We start from the raw sequence: 24736 nt of genomic DNA, 5'->3' as shown, positions 1-24736 counted from the left end.
CAAAAATTTTACTTAGAAAGTTCAGCAGACTTATTGGCCTGTAGTTATGGGGATTTATTGGGTCTTTACCAGGCTTAGGAATAGCTATGATGTGAGCTGTTTTCCAAGTTAGAGGAAAATAGTGATAGCGTAAGCATAAATTAAATATTTTAGTGATGTATGTCAGTGCACGATTAGGTAGTCGTTTCAGTGCTTCCGTACAGATTGAATCTGGGCCTGGTGCTTTGTTATTTGGTACGTTCTTAATTATAATTTTAACTTCCTTAGGGCCTACATGAGGTATGATCTTCGATGGAGGTCTTGACTAAAACAAGGGTATAATAAAGTAGTATCATCACATTTGCAACTTAATTAATGTTCATGCTTGACTAAAACAAGGGTATAATAAAGTAGTATCATCACATTTGCAACTTAATGAATATTCATGCTTGACTAAAGCATGGGTATAATAAAGTAGTATCATCACATTTGCAACTTAATTAATATTCATGCTTGACTAAAACAAGGGTATAATAAAGTAGTATCATCAATTTGCAACTTAATTATTATTCATGCTTGACTAAAACAAGGGTATAATAAAGTAGTGTCATCACATTTGCAACATAATTAATATTCATGCTTGACTAAAACAAGGGTATAATAAAGTAGTGTCATCACATTTGCAACATAATTAATATTCATGCTTGACTAAAACAAGGGTATAATAAAGTAGTATCATCACATTTGCAACTTAATTAATATTCATGCTTGACTAAAACAAGGGTATAATAAAGTAGTATCATCACATTTGCAACTTAATTAATGTTCATGCTTGACTAAAACAAGGGTATAATAAAGTAGTATCATCACATTTGCAACTTAATTAATATTCATGCTTGACTAAAACAAGGGTATAATAAAGTAGTATCATCACATTTGCAACTTAATTAATATTCATGCCTGACTAAAACAAGGGTATAATAAAGTAGTATCATCACATTTGCAACTTAATTAATATTCATGCTTGACTAAAACAAGGGTATAATAAAGTAATATCATCACATTTGCAACTTAATTAATATTCATGCTTGACTAAAACAAGGGTATAATAAAGTAGTATCATCACATTTGCAACTTAATTAATATTCATGCTTGACTAAAACAAGGGTATAATAAAGTAGTATCATCACATTTGCAACTTAATTAATATTCATGCTTGACTAAAACAAGGGTATAATAAAGTAGTATCATCACATTTGCAACTTAATTAATATATTCGAAACATCATCTCTACCTTTCAGTGTATAATAATCCGTTTCCCAGTCTTTATTTAATTACTAGGCTCTTATTAAAAGGCTAGGAATTCTCTTTTCGCATATTTGAGATCAAGTGTACAATCTCAAGTAAAAAAAAATATTAACGTTATGTTTTATGTTTCTTATAAATGCAAATTTATTTGAGAACTGTCTTTTTTTACACTTATATAACCATAGGTAATATCATATAATAGAACCAGAACATTTTGATAACTAAGATACTGTTCTGTTTTGTTTTTTTGTCTCAATTAAACATTTATAATGTTATTTATTTCAATGATGTATGTTATTCAAAGTTACGAAATCTTTCCACGCCGACCAAATGCTATTTCGAGAATGATGAGCGAGACTCGAAGCGATGACGAGACGAGACGAGACGAGACTCGAAAGACAAATGCAACGAACACAGCGAGCGAGAGCGGCAGTCAGTGTTGTTCAACTCTAGTTGGGATGCTACTGTATGCACTGTAACGCTATGCACTCGTGATCAAGGACAAGGTCTTCTACTGCGTTTGGGGGCTAATTTCTTGTCATACCTGGCCTGTGCACTTTTATTATCCTCGAGCCGAAACCGAAAAACTGCTTGATAACCTTGAAGCTGAGTTCACTTGTTGCATATAATTGCATTGTCATTTACGACATGCTCACCAGTAGGCCATTATAAAAGCACGAGACCTGAATCGCGCAACATCAGTAGTGTTAAGAGTTGAATCATGATAAGTCTGAATCGCATTGTGATTCTTGTGGTTGTTGTCACCTTGGCAAAAACGAGGACTTCGACCGAAGCTGCAAAACTCCGTAAGTTACAATGCAACTAGAGATATGATGTAATAGAAACTAGTTTTCTTCCTCTACCATATGAAATTTTATTCTCTGACATTCGAAAATTATAAAGAGTCGTATAGTTCGACACCTGCAAGATTGGAGAAAGTTATATATATAGAAAGTGTTAAGAATGAATTAATATTTTGAGAGGTAGTTGCTTGTTTATGCGGATGACGTGAATACGTTAGGATAAAATTCACAAAGTATTAGGGAAAAACACGGGAATTTTACTTGAAGCAAGTAATGAGATATGTTTGGAAGTAAATTCCGAAAAGACAAAGAATACGATTAGGCTATGTATCGTGACCAGAACATTGTACGAAATGAAAATATAACAATTGGAAATGACATTCGGAAGAAAATTAAACGCAGAATAAATATGGAAAATGCCTGTTATTATTCGGGTTGAGAAATTTTTGTCACCCGATTTGCTCTCAAAAAAACTGAAAGTTAGAATTAATAAAACAGTTATATTACCGGTTGTTCTGTATGGTTGTGAAACTTGGACTCTCACTTTGAGAGAGGAACAAGGGCTAAGAGTGTTTGAGAATAAGGTGCTTAGAAAAATATTTGAGGCTAAGAGGGATAAAGTTGCATGAGAATGGAGGAAGTTACACAAAGCAGAACTGCACGCATTGTATTCTTCACCTGACATAATTAGGAACATTAGACGTTTGAGATGGGCAGGGCATGTAGCTCGTATGGGTGAATACTTCCAGAAATGCATAGAGTGTCAGTTGGGAGACCAGAGGGAAAAATAGAAAAAGACTTTGAGGGCCGAGACGTAAATGGGAGGATAATGTTAAAATGGATTTGAGAGAGATGGGATATGATGGTAGGGACTGGATTAATCTTGCTCAGGATAGGGACCGATGGCGGGCTTATGTGAGGGCAGCAATGAACCTGCGGGTTCTTTAAAAGTCATTTGTAAGTAAGTAGTAGCCATCAAAACAAAAAAAAATGTAACAAACAAAGGTCCTAAATTTATTAGTTTTCGCTTCCTCTTGGTCCACTAAACGGTGAACGCTATGTTGATGTCAGTAGTGACGCATTTGGTAACGTATGTTCACGTTGGTAACACTTCAATGGATCGGTGCACATGTTCCTTTAACGTAAGGCTCTACTATACGGCATCATATCATATCGTAGCTCCTATGATAGTCAATCAATCGAACTGTAATCTTTTAAATTGATAGCTCAGGGTGCGATTCATAGACATTTCGCTAGCCCGCGCTACGAGCGTGCTAAACAGGATTCATATCATATCATATCTCTGACACTGGTTTATGAATACGAAAAACGTTAGTTCGCTGATCATCCACCGAAAGCCCGCGCTAAGAATATCTATGAATACGGCCCTCAATATCTAAGAAAAACATTAAAAAATCTATTTCTTTTTTTTCGCTGTTGGTAACTCTATTGCATCTATTAGTGCTTTATGGTTGTGCCGAGCCCCTACTGCCCAGGCTGCGCAGAAGTTTAGAGTCGGGACAAATTGAAGCTTGCGCCCGCCGCCATGTTTGGGGAGAGCGCCGGCTAGCAGACATCCGCATATGCAATGTTTAAGGTTTAAAATAATGTTTTTTTTTTATATTTTATAAACCAATCGGAGTAACTAAATGAAACAAAATCCTGTTGAGATTTAATGCTACTACGTTGTGGACATAATTCAAGTTACCGTTAGTATGACGTGAAACGAAAGATGACGGAAACAATTTGATAATTATCAAAGACGTTGTAGTTATTTGACATCATTTTAGAGCGAGTAAAGAATACAAATGCATATTGTAAGCCAGTTCAGGTGAAAATAAAGTTATGTATTAGTAGTCTATTACCTGTTATTCGTAAAACACTGCCAGCTATGTATTGTACATTACATAAAACAATATGTATCCTAGTATGTACATATGTTTCCTTTGATGTAGAGGAGAAACGAACAATTTGATCTGCTTTCATATTGTATAGTATAATACATCTGTAAAATAAAAACATGTACACTAATGTTCTAGTTTTAAGATATAAATACCATTCATTAGCTTATTATCATAGTAATATAAAATAAACTTTAAATGCAGGAATTACTCCGTCAAATATAGGTACTTGAACACTTATAGGCTATATGAATTTTAGGCCTAGTGTACAGAATAAGAGCTTACCTATTGATTCTTAATTAATAAGATGGACTTCCTTAAATTTCTTACAAATTTATGTAAATTCATGTCAGAACTCTTAGGTGTATGGTGACATCTGATCTTTATGTATATATGGTCATTATGGTCAATTTAACACGTCTAAAAATATTAATATCTCTGCTTCCATACCTGTAAAAAAATATGTAAGCCTATTGTTTTATTTTGAAAATATTGGCGTAAGTACCATTCATTAGCTTATTATCATAGCAGTAATAGGACTATAAAATATACTTTACAGGCATTAGTTACTCTGTCAAACAAATTTTGAATTAGTAATTAGTAGCACTAAGTTATAAGTTTAAACAAGTTTATCAGCGATATTTTAAAAACCTAATATTCAGAACAACGCTTTTTTGAGTTAGATATTCGTCTTCGTCTGTAGCTATTATCTCGGTACATGTCCAACTAGGCTAAGCAAGCAAGAAATAAATTGTACGGTAATTATATTACTGTACTTACTTGTGCAGAGAAATTCTAGATCCTTTCTTGTACGTGTATGTACAATTAAACGCTGCACACGAATTCACCCACACTCAAATTTACTACTTAGGCGTAGAACTTAACAATAACAAACCTATACGTTAGCAACGTGTATCTCTAACTTGTAGGAATACATTCACACTTCGAACATATTACGCATTTTTAAAATACACTAATTGTTAGAAACGACTATTAATGTACTTCATCACTGACTAAAAAACTGAACCTCCTATTAACTTTAACTTTAATGCACTATAAAAAAAAAACAAATTAACACACTATTAAAAGGAAACAAATGAACACGTGAATCTCCATGTGTTGATAAAGTGCTTCCAGATCCTTCCTTGTACGTATACGTACAATTAAACGTTGTACACGAATTCACCATAAAGAATGGCACTAATCACCCAATTAAATTCAATTAATAACATCTACACGTTAGGAACGTGCATCTCTAAGTTGTAGGAACGCAATCACACTTCGAAGATATTACGCATTTTTAAAATACACTAATTTTATTATTAGAAATGACTATTAATGCACTCCATCAATGGCTAAAAACTAAACTTGCTGTTAACTTTAACTTTAATGCACTATTAAAAGTAGACAACACAAATCAACACACTATTGAAAGTAAACAACACAAATGAACACGTGAATCTCCATGTGTTGATGCTTGATAAAGTGCTTCTGCTCCCAAGACATGGCGTCGCGCGAACCTGCGCGAGAGGTTTCAAATTTGTACACGACATCAGCGCCAATTGTGTGTCTAGATATATAACTACAACGTCTTTGGGTTGTGCTACCTGATGCAGTTACTTGTCAACAATGTGACGCTGAAACTTGCGTTCAGGTAGGTTACTGCCCAGCGACAGTCCTGATATATTGCACTTTACAGTTTTGAAGATTGGCTGATTAATATTAACCCGGCAAACTCACAATCACACTCACATTCATACAAATTTTCAGACCTTAGACACCCAGGCAATTTTTCGTCTTCAAGAAAAATTCACCGAGAGCCGAGCCCGGGACTAGAACCCAGGACCTCCAGATCTGGAAGCCAGCATGCTGCCCAAGAGACTACGGAGGCAGTCCGGAAAAATAATCGAAATGATTTTTTTTAAGTGAGGAAAAAGTACTAACTTCGAAGTGATCTATTCAGAATAGACATTTTCTTCTTCTTCAAAAGTAGGTAAGCGGCAAACTTTTTTATTTTTCACTTTAGATTGGGGTTTAATCGAGAGAAATCTTGAGGAAAAATGTAAATTACCTTTAAAAGTGGTCGCAACTCAAAATCTTTACTGGTTTCCGAGTTACGGCGAGTTGAACAAAACAAGGTTTTCGTTTGGCGGAGTACTCAAATTTAACCTTTTGTCTGTTGAAATTTCAATGAAAAATTATTTCGTGAGCCTTCTTGTACTTCGGCCTGAATAATTTATCTGTGTTGAGCTGTTCTAAGTAGACGAATATCAACCACAGTGATAAAGTCTCAAATTAGATGCCATGTTTTAACACCGAATCAGGCTTACGGTAAATTTCGTCACTTCTGCGTTATCTGGCTAGAGATAGCGGATCCGCTGCTGAAATAACGTGAGGTGAAGGGCTCTGATTGGCTCTTTCATCGATGACGTCAACATAGCGTTAGCCGTTTACCGAGAGACGAGGGTGCGAAAATACTGACCAAAACAAGAAAAAAGTATAATAAATTAATATCTTCCGAAACATGAGTACTTGTTCATCAATATCTTGAGATTCGTGGGTCAGACCATGAGATCTGTGTAGGTATTCTAAGAAAGATGGCCTTGAGCCTCCGCCGATATCTCTGTCCTCCCTGATCTCTATGTCCTATTGGTCCACATGCGAAAGTTAATTTTGGAAGTCAACCCCTGCGGTGGTTGAGTGGTCAGGCCTCTGATCTGTCACGCAGGCGGCCCGGGTTCGAGTCCTGGTCAGGCTGGGATATAGTGACACTCGTGCGGACAAGGTCGCAGTTGGGGTTTTTCTCGGGGTTCTCCCGTTTTCCCCCATATTAGGCATTTACATGATTACGTCACCATTTCTCCATTTCGTCATCATTCCATAGCATTCCCCGATCGCCCGGCTGGCGACGCACGGAGGGGGCTGGCCTAGGGACGAGGGGGGATTGCCTCCTCGACACCTGGGTACGCAGCGAACCTTAGTGTAGTCAGCCGGTGTGGGTTTGAGAATGCGACTAGCTTGAAGGTTAGCGCAATAGGCCGTAGCAGGTCATTGCTCTCTTCACCAACAAATTTTTATTTTTTACATTCCAAATTACGATGGGAGTGGATACCATAGTTTTATTTTTATGCAAATAATAACAGTAAACACGATGATTATGGCGTTGATGGTGGTAATAATAATATTAATAATAATAATCATCATCATCATCATCATCATCACCATCATCAATATTCTACCAACAATGAAATATAGACATCCGACAAAAAAATTACAAGTTCCTTGTATAATTATAGAAATTCAGCATTATCAACAACAATAGTGAAGAACCATATACAGCACATAGTACAAAGAATGAGCAGGGGAGACTTCCAAAATTATTGAATTGAAATGAATTGAATTTACGGGAGGAGGCACTATGGCCAAGAGGGCTTAGAAATATAAGCTTTCAATAGAAAAGGGAGCATCTTCTCCTGAACTCTCGAGAAAGAATTAGGGAAGAAACTAGAGAAGTGCTTTGTATGGAGTGTGGGGTCAGAAATATATACATAACGACGAAATGAAGAGAAGCGAATAGAAGCATTTGAAATGTGGATATGGAGAAGAATGGAATGTGTGAAGTGGTCAGACAGAATAAGAAATGAAGCTGTGTTGAAAAGAGTGGGTGAAGAAAGAATGATGTTAAAACTGATAAGGAAGAGGAAAAGGAATTGGTTGGGTCACTGGCTGAGAAGAAACTGCATACTAAAGGATACACTGGAAGGAATGGTGAAGGGGAGATGAATTCGGGGTAAAAGATTATATCAGATGATAGACGACATTAAGATATACAGGGTGTTTCAAAAATACGGGGCATAATTTCAGGTATCTATTTCCCACATGTAGACAATCAAAATAGTTCATTACAACATGTGTCCGGAAATGATTTAGCTTAATCATGCATATAATTAGTACGAAATTTCGTCCAATATTCTTTTGAGAAGATTAACTCCATATGTAGATGAAATTATTGGGGATCATCAGTGTGGTTTTAGGCGTAATAGATCAACTATTGACCAGATATTTTGTATTCGACAGATAATGGAGAAAAAATGGGAGTATAAGGGTACAGTGCATCAGTTATTCATAGATTTCAAAAAGGCATATGACTCGGTTAAGAGAGAAGTTTTATATGATATTCTTATTGAATTTGGTATTCCCAAGAAACTAGTTCGATTAATTAAAATGTGTCTCAGTGAAACGTACAGCAGAGTTCGTATAGGTCAGTTTCTGTCAGATGTATTTCCAATTCACTGCGGGCTAAAGCAAGGAGATGCGCTATAACCTTTACTTTTTAACTTTGCTCTAGAGTATGCCATTAGGAAAGTCCAGGATAACAGAGAGGATTTGGAATTGAACGGGTTACATCAGCTGCTAGTCAATGCGGATGACGTGAATATGTTAGGAGAAAATCCACAAATGATTAGGGAAAACACGAGGATTTTACTGGAAGCAAGTAAAGAAATAGGTTTGGAAGTAAATCCTGAAAAGACAAAGTATATGATTATGTCTCGTGACGGAAATATTGTGCGAAATGGCAATATAAAAATTGGAAATTTATCTTTCGAAGAGGTGGAGAAGTTCAAATATCTTGGAGCAACAGTAACAAATATAAATGATACTCGGGAGGAAATTAAACACAGAATAAATATGGGAAATGCCTGTTATTATTCTGTTGAGGAGCTTTTATTATCCAGTCTGCTGTCAAAATATCTGAAAGTTAGAATTTATAAAACAGTTATATTACCGGTTGTTCATTATGGTTGTGAAACTTGGACTCTCACTCTGAGAGAGGAACATAGGTTAAGGGTGTTTGAGAATAAGGTTCTCAGGAAAATATTTGGGGCTAAGAGGGATGAAGTTACAGGATAATGGAGAAAGTTACACAACGCAGAGCTGCACGCATTGTATTCTTCACCTGACATAATTAGGAACATTAAATCCAGACGTTTGAGATGGGCAGGGCATGTAGCACGTATGGGCGAATCCAAAAATGCATATAGAGTGTTAGTTGGGAGGTCGGAGGGAAAAAGACCTTTGGGGAGGCTGAGACGTAGATGGAAGGATAATATTAAAATGGATTTGAGGGAGGTGGGATATGATGATAGAGACTGGATTAATCTTGCTCAGGATAGGGACCAATGGCGGGCTTATGTGAGGGTGGCAATGAACCTCCGGGTTCCTTAAAAGCCAGTAAGTTAGTAAGTAAGTAAGTAAGTAAATAAGTAATTAAGTTAGTAAGTAAGTTTAATGTATTTTTCGCTTCATCGTGCATGTTTCATAGTTTGACAGTGCATGAATGCATATTTTGGGATTTTATACTGCATGAAATTCTCGTCTCAAGTCATCGCAGACGTTCAGAACATGTATAAAATGTTTTTGTTTTTACATGACTTTCAACTGGCAAGTAAAAATAGGCGTTTCCATACGAATCCTGGCCTAATTAGCAATGCACTATCTCAGTCGGAACACGCTGAACTCATCACAGTCTCAAGGTGGATCACTTTCTCGTTGGCACACGAACTGGAATTCTGATACTAGAATGACCGTCCTTAAGACTGCAGCCTGCAGCCGGAAACCAGTTATGCAGCGACAACTATAATTAACTGCAATTGAAATGCATGTAAAAACCAGTTCACGAAAATTACCAAGCCACATTGCAAATGTGCAACCATAGGCCTAATAACTGACAAGGCAAACGTGTCTGTGTTTGACATAAAAAAAAAACAAATAAAGAAAGAGAGTTACATTAAATATTCTACGAAGAAATTTATCTTGTAAGTCTTTCCGGGGTTTGTGAACTTTATTTGGTAGAGACCCAAAGTCGACTAGGGATCAACTTGCGTGACCCTTGGGTATGTACGTATTTTTAAGTTAAGGGGAGAGGACGGTATTTTTTAAAACTTTTTTCCTATTTGGTGTAAAATATTATTTTTTGTATGTAGAGAGCTCATAGCTGTGGCAACTCAACCAAATAAAAAAATTTGAAAAAAAAAAAAAATTATTTGGGGGCCCAAATTTGAAAAAAAAAAATATACCTAACGCAGGATTGTACTAAAACCGATATATCTAAACCGTTTCTAAAGACAGATTCAAACGGTTTTTTGCAATGTATTTGCAAAAGCATGTTCTACAAACTGTCTGTAACAGAATTTTGATATTAGTCCGTACGTTTGTAAAATAATTAAAATTTAATAACAATTTTCTGAGTTGCTTTATTGCAAACAAACGGACGTATTTTTAAAATGAAATCAATTAACAAAATTCTGTTACAGAGAAAAGTTTCCTAATAGTCTAAAGGATGTGTGTTCTAAATTTCATGCATGTATCTTTAATAGTTCAGAAATTATATCCATTTTTTTCTGCCAATGTAGCAAAAAAAAAAAATGAAGTTACTGGAAACCGATAAAAGCGGGCGTGTGATTTAAAAATCCATAGCGCAGGAAGTTTTAAAATGACGTCTCAGCATCCGATAATGGCACAAATACCACAAAATGTTATGCTATGCATTCCACACATATCACAGGGCTTTTTAAATATTTTTTTTTTGAAAATGTACTCATTTTCACCAAAAAAATACCATCCTCTCCCCTTAAACAGTGTTAATGTAATAATACCATATAAATCATCATCGTCCAATTCAAAAACTAGACCTAGAGCGGTCTCAACAGTCTTATGCCATCCATCTTTTCAATGGTCTTCCAACAGATCGTTGTCCAGAAGGGCGGTAATGAAACACTGCCTTTGGTCATCTTTCTGTTGGAATTCTCTCGACATGCTGTTTCCAATTCATTCTGTAGTTTTGAAAAAAAAAATAATAATATAAGTTGGACGTTCAATTCTTCCAACTTTCTGTATTTCGTTTCCTATACCAAAATGTGCACACCGCCGTTTTCATCATGAATCTCATTTCGTTTAGTACAGGCCTGCAGAACTAGTAAGTAGGGGAAATATGACGTCAGCCTCACTCCACTTCTATTGGGGATGATTGACTTCCGCGTAGAGTTGTTTACATTCTCTGGCCATCAGTGGCGGCATGTAATTTTCAAAAAGGATTGTAATAAATTCATTGTATTTATAATGCGTTATCTCGTTTCAAGGTTTACAATTATGCTAGATTTCCTGACGGTAGTTTCTTTGAAATTTCTTTGCACTTAACCTATTTTAGATTTTCGAAAACTTTCCTCCTGACATCACCTACGGAAACATAAATTTATAGCATTTAAGTAATGAAAATTGAAAGTCACTATTAATTTCAATTCAAAATGAGTACAACGAGTGACGTCCTTAATTTTACAGTATATAAACAAATAATCCATATACAGTTCGTAATAATGAACTTACCCGAAAGTTTGTGCATTCCATAATTCTTAATATGGGCTTTGTTGAAATGTGGTTTAATATTGAAATGACGAGTAGAAATAAATTGGATGGGACACAGTAAACAAGCAATTCTTTCCTCTTCAACAAATTAATCATATTCCCATTTCCTTTGGAAGTAGTATTTCTTTACGGGTTTAGATTTTGCCATGTTCCAGTTCTCTTTAAACTGCAGAACGCGTATTGTGTATTTATTTATATATTTTTATTTATTTATTTATTTATTCATTTATTCATTTATTCATTTATTCATTTATTCATTTATTCATTTATTCATTTATTCATTTATTCATTCATTCATTTATTCATTTATTCATTCATTCATTTATTTATTTATTTACTTATTTATTTATTTATTTATCTAGCTGGAGTGGGTTACAATGTTGAATGACAGCATTGATATCCGGTCATATAGCTATCACTCACTTATCAATCTACAAATTATTTAATCGTCCTATTAATAGTAAACCCAGTTAAGACCAGTAAGTAATACAAGTTTTGTAAAAACAGGAATTAAAACTTTATTAATGCACGAAAAACCGTAATAAATTGTTCAAATAAAGTAATTGGTTTGTTGCGTTCATGCAACATTTCGGACTTATTTCATTTTAATAGAATACAGAGCACGGAAAGACAAGTCAGGGACTGTACTTAACTTAGTTTACACAAAACGTGGATTTAATCGGCTTTACTAATAATAGGTCGATATATACATAAGTAGACTTTCTTACATTATATGCACACATACATTTTTAAATTTATTTTACATATTTTTTAATTTATTTATTTCCCTCATTCATTTTTCTCTTACCTTCTAAAGTATGTTCCTAAGGGTTTTATTATCTGTTCATTTGTAATTCTTGCTAGAGTATTGTATACCTGCCGCCGCGAGAATGAATGTTGATGCAGCCGAGCGTAACTAGAACCTGGTAGAAAAAGGTGGGTGGGGTAAGAAAGGGGAGTAAAGCAGTAGCTCTGAGGAGCTACAGTTCTGCAGGTCTGGTTTAGTAGCTATACATTGAACATCTTTTTTGTCAGAGTCCAGGTTTCTAATCCATAGACTAAAGTAGGTCGTGCTAAAAGTTGTACATCTTTCATCTTGTACGTTTTTGTACTAAATTAGGTTTGAAAACTGAATTGATAATGCTGATAAGTTTAACAAAATTAGTTATTTTAGAATCGATATCCTTTCCTTTTTCACATAAAAGATGGTACCCTAAATAGGTAAATGTGTTCACTTGTTCTAGGATTCTATTTTCAATACAGATTTTACTTCTTGTTGGGTATTTGCCTTTAAAAGCCATAACTTTGAACTTTTCTACAGAAATGATCATATTATTGTCTTTTTCAACTGTATTTAACGAATATAGTATTTTTTGGAGATACCTTCTCAAGTGACCAATAGAATCTGGTCATCTGCGAAGAGGACTGTATCTATTTTGATCTGTCTGTTTATGGGAACACAGCTTTTGTCTGGGTTCTGCACACTCTTTCTATCCTCTTTTCAGCTCCAGAATTCGACATATGCAAGAGAAATGATCCCAACATCAACACGTGCTTGCGCTCAGCCATCCAGAAGGCAATTCGAGTTATGAAGGACGGTAAGTAAAAACAGTGCAAACGCATGGAGGAAATATTGAACTTAATTCATCGCAATGCGGATTTACAGCAATTACTACAACCTGAAACATGACGTCTTGTAAAGGTTACATAGTGTTAGAGCACTATGAGTATGAACTGACTCGCCAAATCTTCCGCTTCCAGTGCGTGGTGGATATTGCATTCATATTCTTCGTGTTACCTCACAATTTTTACAGGACTCTAAGATTTATCTTTCGAAAAGGTGGAAAAATTCAAATATCTTGGACCAACAGTGACAAATTACGTAAAATAGCATATTATTTTGTTTTAATGAGGAATTACTTGTCAATAAGTTTATTACGCACAATATATTTAACTTTATTTCAATCGGTAATTATGTATGAAATTATAGGATGGGGTAGCTCATTTAAATCCAATTTTAATCCACTTTATTTATTACAGAAGAAAATAATTAAAATATGTCTTCATAAACCTATTGATTTTCCATCTCAAAATTTGTTTTTAGACTTTAATGTACTTAACGTAAGACAAATTTATTATTTTGTATTAATAAAATTCATACATAAAAATCGAAATAATTTTGAATTGTATTCTCAAAGTTATGAAACAAAAGGTATGAATTCTTTAAGATTGTCTGAACCAAAATGCAACACTGTTACAGTATTTAATCATAGTAATAATTTAGGGCCAAGAATATATAACAAATTTATATTTAAATATCCTAATCTTGTCAATTCTAATAGTTCTAGTATTACATTTAAAAAGTTACGTATGGATTTTATAAAAATTGAAAAATTGTAAATTTAAATTTACAGTATATACTATAATTGCATAGTAGACGTAAGACAAATTGTACTGTATACTTATTAATTTCAATCCAGGAATCCGCCCCTGAGCACGAGTTCTCCTCTTTCAGGGGCGAGCTAAAGTTTTTTCTATATGTAATATATGTTATGTTATAATTATTAGCAAAATAATAAATAAATAAATAAATATAAATGACACTCAGGAGGAAATTAAACGTAGAATAAATATGGGAAATGCGTGTTATTATTCGGTTGAGAAGCTTTTGTCATCTAGTCTGCTGTCCAAAAATCTGAAAGTTAGAATTTATAAAACAATTATATTACCGGTTCTTCTGTATGGTTGCGAAACTTGGACTCTCACTTTGAGAGAGGAACAGAAATTAAGGTTGTTTGAGAATAAGGTTCTTAGGAAAATATTTGGAGCTAAAAGGGATGAAGTTAGAGGAGAATGGAGAAAGTTACAAAACACAGAGCTGCACGCATTGTATTCTTCACCTGACATAATTAGGAACATTAAATACAAATGTTTGAGATGGGCAGGGCATGTAGCACGTATGGGCGAATCCAGAAATGCATATAGAGCGTTAGTTGGGAGGTCGGAGGGGAAAAAGACCTTTGGGGAGGCCGAGACGTAGATGGGAAGATGATATTAAAATGGATTTGAGGGAGGTGGGATATGATGATAGAGACTGGATTAATCTTGCTCAGGATAGGGACCGATGGCGGGCTTATGTGAGGGCGGCAATGAACCTCCGGGTTCCTTAAAAGCCATTTGTAAGTAAGTATACCCAAACGGATCAGTCTGTAATTCTCTTCCATGTTTCTTGTTTAACTTACTGCTAACTTAAGTTCATAAGTCGGCACCCCAAGTTGCTCCGTACCTAAAAACGTATTTTTATAACATGTTTTCTTATTCTATGAAGTCCAGCTTTCAACTCTACACTGACGTGCAGTACGTGTAAGTCAAACACTAATGAGAACACACTGACTACTTACCTACGGTGAATACGAGACCGAAGAGACTGCAGACGACCCAGAATATTCTACAACAAAAGAACGAAGAGCTAAATAAATATTTACTGCAATTCAGGAATCCCTAGTCTTCATCTGCTGCCCACTGACCCTCTGGACATTACCAGAATCACGATCGAGCAAGGACGGAATCGTCCTGTGAGTCTGAGCATGGATCTGAGGGACATGAAGCTGAGAGGCCTGAGCACGTGCGAGGTGAGGAACGTCAGGTAAGTCCCAAATTGGGGGTCGCGAGATGATCGACAAAACAATAACGCCTCATTAACATACGTGGTACAGTCATTAAGTTCTAAGACTTGACGCCTGGAGGGTGGGCTCCCACAGGAATCTGGATGTATCACAAGATGCTGCATAACACGGCGTACATTTAAACAGAATCACATCCTCCCTCAAAATAGTCTCCGTTGGCCGTTATGCACGTTTGCCAACGTTGGTATAGCTGCTGGAAGCACCGTTGAAAGATGTTGGCAGGAAGGTCCCGTATGGCTTCTCTTGACCTCTTCGGAAGAATGAAATCTACGCCCACGTAGGGTTGCTTTCATGCGAGGAAAGAGAAAAAAATCGCATGGTGCGAGATCAGGTGAGTACGGAAGGTGTGGAAGAACTGTCACCTGTTGTCTTGCAAGTTCCTCTTGGACAAGGACAGAGCGATGTGCAGGGGCGTTGTCATGTAGCAACAGCCAATTCTTTGTACGCCATAGCTCAGGTCGCTTACGGCGAATTGAATCTCGTAAACGGCCAAGGATCTCTTTGTAGCGAGTTTTGTTCACAGTTGCACCTTCTGGGATGAATTCCATGTGAACAATTCCATTTGAATCAAAAAACAGTTCAAGCATCACCTTGCCTTTTGACCTGTCTTGTCGCGGTTTTTTCTGTCGTGGTGATAACGGCGTTTTCCAGGTGGCGGATTGTCGTTTAAGTTGCGGATCGTAAAGGAAACACCAAGTTTCGTCTCCAGTTATTATCCGGTTGAGAAACGTCGGATCATCGTCAGCACAAATCGTCATGCGATCATCACGTTGGTCTTGCGACAGGATTCGTGGCGCACTGTGCTGGGTAACACGAGACATGTTCAGGTCATCAGACAGAATTTTGTAGCAAGTACCATGGCTGACCCCTACTGTTGCTGCGATATCGTCTACCGATTGGGAGCGGTTAGCACGCACCAACGTTGCAACTTCTTGGATCTTGCGTTCAGTTCGAATTGTTTGTGGCCGACCAGTACGCACATCATCTTCCAAACTGTCTCTTCCTTGCAAAAAACGTCGGTGCCACCTAAACACAACACTGCGTCCTCATCGTAAACTTTCTGCATCATTTGAAACGTTTCGGCAGCAGTTTTGCCTAATTTCTGGCAGAACTTGATGTTTGCCCGTTGCTCAAACTGTGACATCTCGGGTTCCGACGTGCGCATTCAAATCACCGTCACAACAAAGATCGTAGTTCTGCTTACAGTGCATGCACTCAACTGTCTCTTGTTGGGTCGAGAGAGAAACTGACAAGGTATCATACCATGGCGCCACCTATGCGCTATAGTGCACCACAACGCCACTATGCGCTCAGTATTAGAATTTAATGACTGTATCACGTACATTCACTGTGTGTTCAGAAACATTATATTACCTATATTATAGATTAATTAATTTGTCATACAGAATAATATCTGTAATATTGACAATTAATATTTGAGGAGAAAAATTCGCTCCGGCGCCGGGGATCGAACCCGGGTCCTTGGTTCTCATAGCATATGTCTGTACAGATTACTGTGCGCCTAGGGCCGTATTCATAAATGAGACTTTGGATGAAGACTTCCCAAAGTCGACTTTCGTAGTAAAGTTTAACTTTGTTAAAAGTCCTATTCATAGACAATACTTCTGAGACTCTGACTTTGACTTTGGTAAGTCGAGATTTGACGATCTTGTTCTAATGTTGGCAATCACAATCACTGCCCTCTAAACGAATTAAATTGATAGTTGAAATAGAGTAAGCATTGCCACAATCAAAGCCATCTTTTGAATCAATGAAACAATTGAACATCGGTACATGTTAAGCAATTGTTAATCGTTATAGCAGCTTTACATAAGAATAATATTATTCGACGGCTTATTGTGAAACTAACGTAAGTACAAAAATTGACATGCCTTTACATCAATCCTTAAGCCCGGTTGCAGAAACACCGATCAAAATATGATTGGCAATCAAGGAGGGTTTGATTGGCATCAGTTCTATTTCTGTTGCAGAAAGAACAATCAGTGTTTGATCGGAGATCAGTCTTCCATCAGATATGATCAACAGATTTTTGCTGGTTAAGTCACTGATCATCGATTAAGTAGGCTATTTATGTTGTTCTGTTTATAATGCAGTTACTGTAATTATATAGTAAATAGTTATAGCGTAACAATATTGTTTTCGACATAATGGATTCTTCTGATGAAGAAATTTTGGAATGAAAAAAATATTATTAAGAAGAAGGCGTTTTCGTGATAGACATTAATTGTTTTTATGTATAATGACAGAAAATTTTAGCAAAGATTTAGGAAGGATTCGTGTGTTTTGTTACTTTCAAAAATTGAAACAAATATATGCAGACAGACAAATCGAAACCTTCCACTTTCTCCTATGAACCAAGTTCTAATAATGCTGAGATTTTATGCTGTTGGAATTTTTCAGGCGGTCTTGGGTTATCTTGTTAGGATCCACAAATCAACTATTTGCCGAGTAGTTAGGAATGTTACGTATGAAATTGCTTTTTTATGGCAGGGTCTCATAAATCCCCAAACTTCAAACAGGGAACGATTTGAAATCCATAGAGAATTTTCAGTCATGTCAGGATTTCCAAGAGTAGCCTAATATTGGTTGTATAGACTGTTCACATCCCCATCCAATCACCTGGTTGAAATGATGCCCAACTTTATCGAAATAGAAAAGGTTTATTTTCTGTGAATATACAGGCAATATGTAGTCTACACCGTCATTGAAATTCTGCAATGTTGTAGCCCGTTGGCAGGGTTCTACACATAACACAATAGTTTTAATGAGTTAGGTTACGAGCTCCATTTGTAAACAGAGAGATGGGAAATGGAATTATTTTGGGTTATGGAGGCTATGCATATTCCAATTTCTTGTCGACTTCCCTAGCAAATCCCACAACAGAAGTCCCCTCACGTTTTTTTTTTTTTTTTGTTGGCTTCATTTTTTTTTTTTTTTTTTTTTCACTATATTGTAGTCTATATACAAATAGAATCCACCTGTTTCCTTTCTACAAACAAAACAATTACTTGAACATTCACTTGTTTTCCTAGTCACCGCCCACTTGATGCTTTCGTTTCGCGACTTTTAAATAACATCAAATTGGCTGTGGTTGCTAAATAGCACTGTTGTCAAATGTATTTCTTTCTCAAATCAGCAATTAGTAAATTGAGACAACTTGATTGGAGATTCACGTTTGTGCAACGCAATGAACAATCAAATAAATCAGACATCAACTGATTGGCGATCAGAGACTGATTTGATTTGCGTTTCTGCAACCGGGCCTTAATAATTTGTTCTTCTACCTGGCCACAAAAAATCGTAACTCAATTCGAACAGTCTTGTATATAACACAATTCATAACTACAAAACATGATGGTATGTTTATCTGAAATAGTATTGCCTGTTAAGAATTTTGTTATGACTAAAACATCTATTGCAGTTACGTTAGTCTCACATTAAGCCCTGAAATTATTTCATTGTAAAATAATGTTGTTGTGAAAATAATATGGAAGATGAGATTCCACCAATGACAGACTATGAAAGAGACATATTATCCTGCTGACAGTTGGCAGAGTTATTCCCTGCATGTTTACAGAAACTACTTAAAAATTATCTGAAATCAATATGAAGAAAACATTATTATGACGACCGCAAGGATTATAAATTAACTGCATTTCCAGCTGTATAACCTGTCTTGTATAAAATTAAATACTAAGAATCAATATTAAGCTATTAATCCTTACCTATAGCGTAAAATCCCGATGAAATAAATTGTATTATTTAATGGTGGAACAGATAATCCTCTTTGATTATTCATCAATGAAAGTTGAAACATGACGAGGATATTTAATACTGTTCATCAAATCTGTACCTTGATTTGAATTTATAATATATAATAATACCTAAGGAACATGAACAGCTTTAATAATATCCTAGATGTCTTCAATATTCTCGGCAAATTCAACAATTTCCCAAATATCAGTCATTTACCTGTTGTCCACGAACGAAAGTCAAAGTCAAAGTCAAAGTCAAAGTCTAGATTTTCGGCGACTTCGAAGTAAAGTCACGATTGAAGTTTGCTCTCGTCAAAGTGTCGACTGTGAATAGGAAAATGGTGACTTTCTACTTTCCAAAGTCAACTTAACCCTTAACTGCGGAATCCCGGCCAAACAAGTCACTCAGCTGAGTGCGCTCCTAGTATAATGGCAGTTGACATTGGACATATACGTCAACATTTATGCCTAACTTGGAGTCGGGCCATAAAGGGGAACATTCAAGGAGGAGAATTCGATACGGTGCTGTGGATTGAATTCGGCGTAGCTCAGTGATCAGAGCGCTTGGTACGTAGAACCAAGGACCCGGGTTCGATCCCCGGCGCCGGAGCGAATTTTTCTCCTCAAATATTATGTTACCTGGTTGAGGTTTTTTCCGGGACTTTCTCTCAACCCAATATGAGCAAATCAGAAGTCTTCCCCCCCCCCTAATCTTGTATAACTACATTTATTTTTAATTCTTAATACAGAATATAAAACAGACCACATATAACAATAGAAATGGGATAAATAATGCATATATATAAAAAAAGAGGAAACAAAAATATTAATAAATTTCAGGATCGAATGAGCAGCGTTCGTGTTCGGTCGCAGTTCAGATATAGGGTCTGGGTAGGGAAGAAAATAACAAAACCCATACTTTGATATGAAGTTGAAATACTGTTGTGGTTGGAAAATATGAACAAGTATGAGCTTAAATATTTCAATTTCCTTTAATATATAATGCATGGGAACAATGGTCTATGGGCGTATATAAAAAATGTAACACTCTTTCTCTGTTTCTCAATATGTGGGGTAAACAATGACAACTGTGAGGAAAACGAAAACATATGCTTTACTTGTTTATCTATGACAATAATAGTTTCATTGGTCATATATTTAAACACAATTAATAATGTTTCGCTCTTGCTAGAACCCTTCAAACACTCTTTCTTTGTTTCTCAATATTTGGAGGAAAACAATAATAATATTTTCCTTTGAAATTGTATGATCTTATTTGAAAACTTATACTGATGAAACAAGTTAAATTATAAATGTATAGACCACTCTACAATCATATAATCAGTGAAACAGACAAGAACTAGCAGTTCACTGATCACAATCTCGCTATCACCAATCTCATCGACGCTAAATAACTTAGTAGTTGATACAGCGTCGTTTAATAACCAAATAAAATTTAAAAAATGTACAGAAAAGAAATAGATTACAGAACTGCAGTATTACTAGCTTTAAAGTTACGAAAATACAAAAAAGTAAATCTGTTTTTCGGAAGTTCTGAAAACATTTGAATAGGAACTAACATACATTTTTACTGAAACACCAGGTTTGATTAAATAATTGTAAAGTAGGCTACAATTGCCTACTACTAGTATCACATGTTCCCAATTATCAATGTTATTTATTTTCCGTGGTAATTAATAATAAAGGAAAGTCAGCCATTATGATCAAGAATTGCACTCCAATAGTAAAAAAATATACTATATATATATATATATATATATATATATATATATATATATATATATATATTATATTTAGAAAGCCAAATGTTAATAATGTATGAGTAATTGTATGTTTGTATCTCGTCTATGAAATAATCCATCTTGAATCTATCGTACACTACTTTTAACACTTAAATATAAATTATTGGTTGATTGGCAAACTTACTCGTGTTAAATTACATAAGCACATGTGGCTTACAGCTGTTTCGGTGCTTCTTCACACCATCCTCAGAGCCTACTACAGTGTTACAGCATTTATGAAATAATATTCATTTTTTTCACAATCTATAGGTACTGACTAACCAAATAAGAAGCTAGAAAATAGAACGTGAAATGTGCTATTGCGGTCATAGATGTAAAAAGTGGCCTTGTAGTAAGATTGTATACATTTTTATCTTTAGTCATATTACGTAACGATTCTTGTCATAATTCCAAATGGGTTCAGGCGACTAGACCTCTATTTTTTGTCTATTTGCTTTGAATAAAATAATACCAGCAGTGTGTAAGTTCTAAATAATAAACCGGTGCAGACAATGTTATACATGAAGTAATTATTTTTAAAGGGATCGGAAATGATTACTATTATTGTGTGTTTCTTTCAGCATCGATATAGCCAACAAATATGTCGAAGTAGACGTATTCATTCCACTGTTAACTCTTTTGAGTCTAAAGAAGTAATTGCTTTTAAAAGGGATCAGAAGTGATTACTATTATAAATTGTATGTTTCTTTCGTTGAGATCATGGTTTCTTTCAGTATCGATATACCCCACAAGCATGTCGAAGTAGACGTATTCATTACACTGTTAAATCTTTTGAGTCTAAAGAAGTAATTGCTTTTAAAAGGGATCAGAAGTGATTACTATTATAAATTGTATGTTTCTTTCGTTGAGATCATGGTTTCTTTCAGCACCGATATACCCAACAAGTATGTCGAAGTAGACGTATTCATTCCACTGTTAACTCTTTTGAGTCTAAAGAAGTAATTGCTTTTAAAAGGGATCAGAAGTGATTACTATTATAAATTGTATGTTTCTTTCGTTGAGATCATGGTTTCTTTCAGTATCGATATACCCAACAAGCATGTCGAAGTAGACGTATTCACTCCACTGTTAAATCTTTTGAGTCTAAAGAAGTAATTGCTTTTAAAAGGGATCAGAAGTGATTACTATTATAAATTGTATGTTTCTTTCGTTGAGATCATGGTTTCTTTCAGCACCGATATACCCAACAAGTATGTCGAAGTAGACGTATTCATTCCACTGTTAAATCTTTTGAGTCTAAAGAAGTAATTGCTTTTAAAAGGGATCAGAAGTGATTACTATTATAAATTGTATGTTTCTTTCGTTGAGATCATGGTTTCTTTCAGTATCGGTATACCCAACAAGCATGTCGAAGTAGACGTATTCATTCCACTGTTAAATCTTTTGAGTCTAAAGAAGTAATTGCTTTTAAAAGGGATCAGAAGTGATTACTATTATAAATTGTATGTTTCTTTCGTTGAGATCATGGTTTCTTTCAGTATCGATATACCCAACAAGTATGTCGAAGTAGACGTATTCATTCCACTGTTAAATCTTTTGAGTCTAAAGAAGTAATTGCTTTTAAAAGGGATCAGAAGTGATTACTATTATAAATTGTATGTTTCTTTCGTTGAGATCATGGTTTCTTTCAGTATCGATATACCCAACAAGCATGTCGAAGTAGACGTATTCATTCCAATATTAACTCTTTTGAGTCTAAAGAAGTAATTGCTTTTAAAAGGGATCAGAAGTGATTACTATTATAAATTGTATGTTTCTTTCGTTGAGATCATGGTTTCTTTCAGTATCGATATACCCAACAAGCATGTTGAAGTAGACGTATTCATTCCAATGTTAACTCTTTTGAGTCTAAAGAAGTAATTGCTTTTAAAAGGGATCAGAAGTGATTACTATTATAAATTGTATGTTTCTTTCGTTGAGATCATGGTTTATTTCAGCACCGATATACCCAACAAGCATGTCGAAGTAGACGTATTCATTCCACTGTTAATTCTTTTGAGTCTAAAGAAGTAATTGCTTTTAAAAGGGATCAGAAGTGATTACTATTATAAATAGTATGTTTCTTTCGTTGAGATCATGGTTTCTTTCAGCATCGATATACCCAACAAGCATGTCGAAGTAGACGTATTCATTCCACTGTTAACTCTTGATTCGAATTACATCATGGATGGGAAATTCCTTGTGCTGCCCGTAACAGGAGAAGGAAAATCCGTAGGAAAAATAGGTTGGTATTTGCATTTAAGAAGTCCATAAGTATATTATATTAAATTAATCTTAAGTAACTTCTCCCTATCAGGCAGTCTGTCGCTGACTAACCATCATAGAATGAGTGACATTGGAAATACAGCTTAAAATATGGCATGAGAATTTTCACAAACAATAACAATTATCGATATTGAATAAGAATGTTAATTATTGATCCAAATTTAATTACAAATTCTTTTATATTGGGATGGTTTGGATATATTTATTTTTCAATAGTTTATAACCAGAATATTCAATCTTAAAATTATCTTATTATAAGTAGGTACTCACTGCTTTGTGTATTCGAATAGATTGAACTGTTTCTTTACTAGTGGCTATTCCTTGAATATTAAATCATCTTGATGGAATTATGTTTATTAATATGATTTTTGGAAAGTAGGCTATTATTTAAATATAAGTTGTTTACTTTTAGTTGTCATAAATTAAAGGAGCTTAAATGTTTTTCTTCAATTACATAATAAGATGAAACCACGAGCGCAATTTAATAAGGTTACCCAAAAATAAAACTAAATAACTTGCAAAACCGAATTACTTATAAATGATAATCATTATAAAACACAGCAATAAGGCATTATTATGTTTCCTTGTAATGAAGTTCAAAAACAAACTGCCATGGATAAATATATAATAGGATGCGAAACTGCGGTCAGCACCATCTGGATTTGGTGCTCTGAAATAAGGTGATCAGCGCCTGGCGTCGTAGGTGGTGAACATTAGAACTAAGTGTTGGGTACATTACTGAGAGTTCTCAAGAGAAGATGAGGAACAGGAGAATTCTTTCCGAAGAACGTTCTACTCCACCAACATGGAAACAGAGCGACTTTCCTTTACTTGCTAATCCTGGCAACACCAAAGCTTTCCAGTCAACATTCAATACTCCAAGTGCAACATCAACATCATCAGAATCAATATCAGACTCCTTCAAAGATATTGTTAACATCTTACGCTCACTGAACATTCAACATACAATTCAGCTTATCCGCACAACTTTTCATAAAATCCAAAATGCAAATGACTCAATATCCAAGGTAATAATATTCATTGAAGGTTTCATTAATCTTTTCAATTACAACAATCCATAAAAGACCTCTAAATGATTTCCAAACACAGAGGTTTAAACATCTTAAATTTCAATGCAAACGGAATAATTCACCAGACTTACGAACTACAAGCCTTGCTCCTTAATTATGATATTGACCTCGCATGTATCAGTGAAACTCATCTAAAACCCACCATGAAATTTCGTATACGCAACTATACTGTTATCCGTACAGACAGAATCAACCGACCTGGTGGAGGAACTGCTATACTCATTAAAAACTCCATGCCATATCGAACAGCCATATTTCCAAATTTTCAGACTCTCGAAGCCACTGGTATATTCATCCAGCTTGAAGGAACAGAAATACTAATAGCATCTGTTTATTATCCGCCATATGCTCAACTCAATAAAAATGACCTGACCCTGCTTATCACACATCACAAACATTTCATTTTCTGTGGCGACCTCAATGCTAAACACAGATCATGGAATTCCAGACTAAATACTTCGAAAGGTGAAACCTTACTATTACATTCAAATCAATATCATTATTCAATTACAGGACCTAAAGAACCAACGAGAATTCCCTGGATAACCACTCATCATCCAGATGTACTTGATATTTGTTTATATAACACAAAATACTCTCCAGTACAACAAATCTGCTTAAACGCTCTCGACTCTGACCATATTCCAGTTCTTTTGACTTTCAAGGCCCCCTTTCATATGAT

General features: G+C 35.2%; 1 protein-coding gene across 1 annotated transcript in view; it reads left to right on the top strand.

Annotated features, from left to right (window-relative positions):
• Window positions 1–1935: 1935 nt before the first annotated feature.
• Window positions 1936–24736, top strand: part of LOC138714637 (protein takeout-like) — a 36042-nt gene continuing 13241 nt past the window's right edge. The window contains exons 1-4 of the mRNA XM_069846686.1: window positions 1936–2093; window positions 12919–13011; window positions 14909–15059; window positions 22789–22922. Coding sequence (XP_069702787.1) covers window positions 2009–2093; window positions 12919–13011; window positions 14909–15059; window positions 22789–22922 — 463 coding nt within the window. The 5' untranslated portion in view covers window positions 1936–2008. The remainder of the gene's footprint in view (window positions 2094–12918; window positions 13012–14908; window positions 15060–22788; window positions 22923–24736) is intronic.

The sequence above is a fragment of the Periplaneta americana genome, chromosome 15, assembly GCF_040183065.1.
Source record: "Periplaneta americana isolate PAMFEO1 chromosome 15, P.americana_PAMFEO1_priV1, whole genome shotgun sequence".
NCBI lineage: Eukaryota > Metazoa > Arthropoda > Insecta > Blattodea > Blattidae > Periplaneta > Periplaneta americana.
Note: the sequence above shows the minus strand (reverse complement) of the source record. Positions and strands in the feature narration are given on the sequence as shown.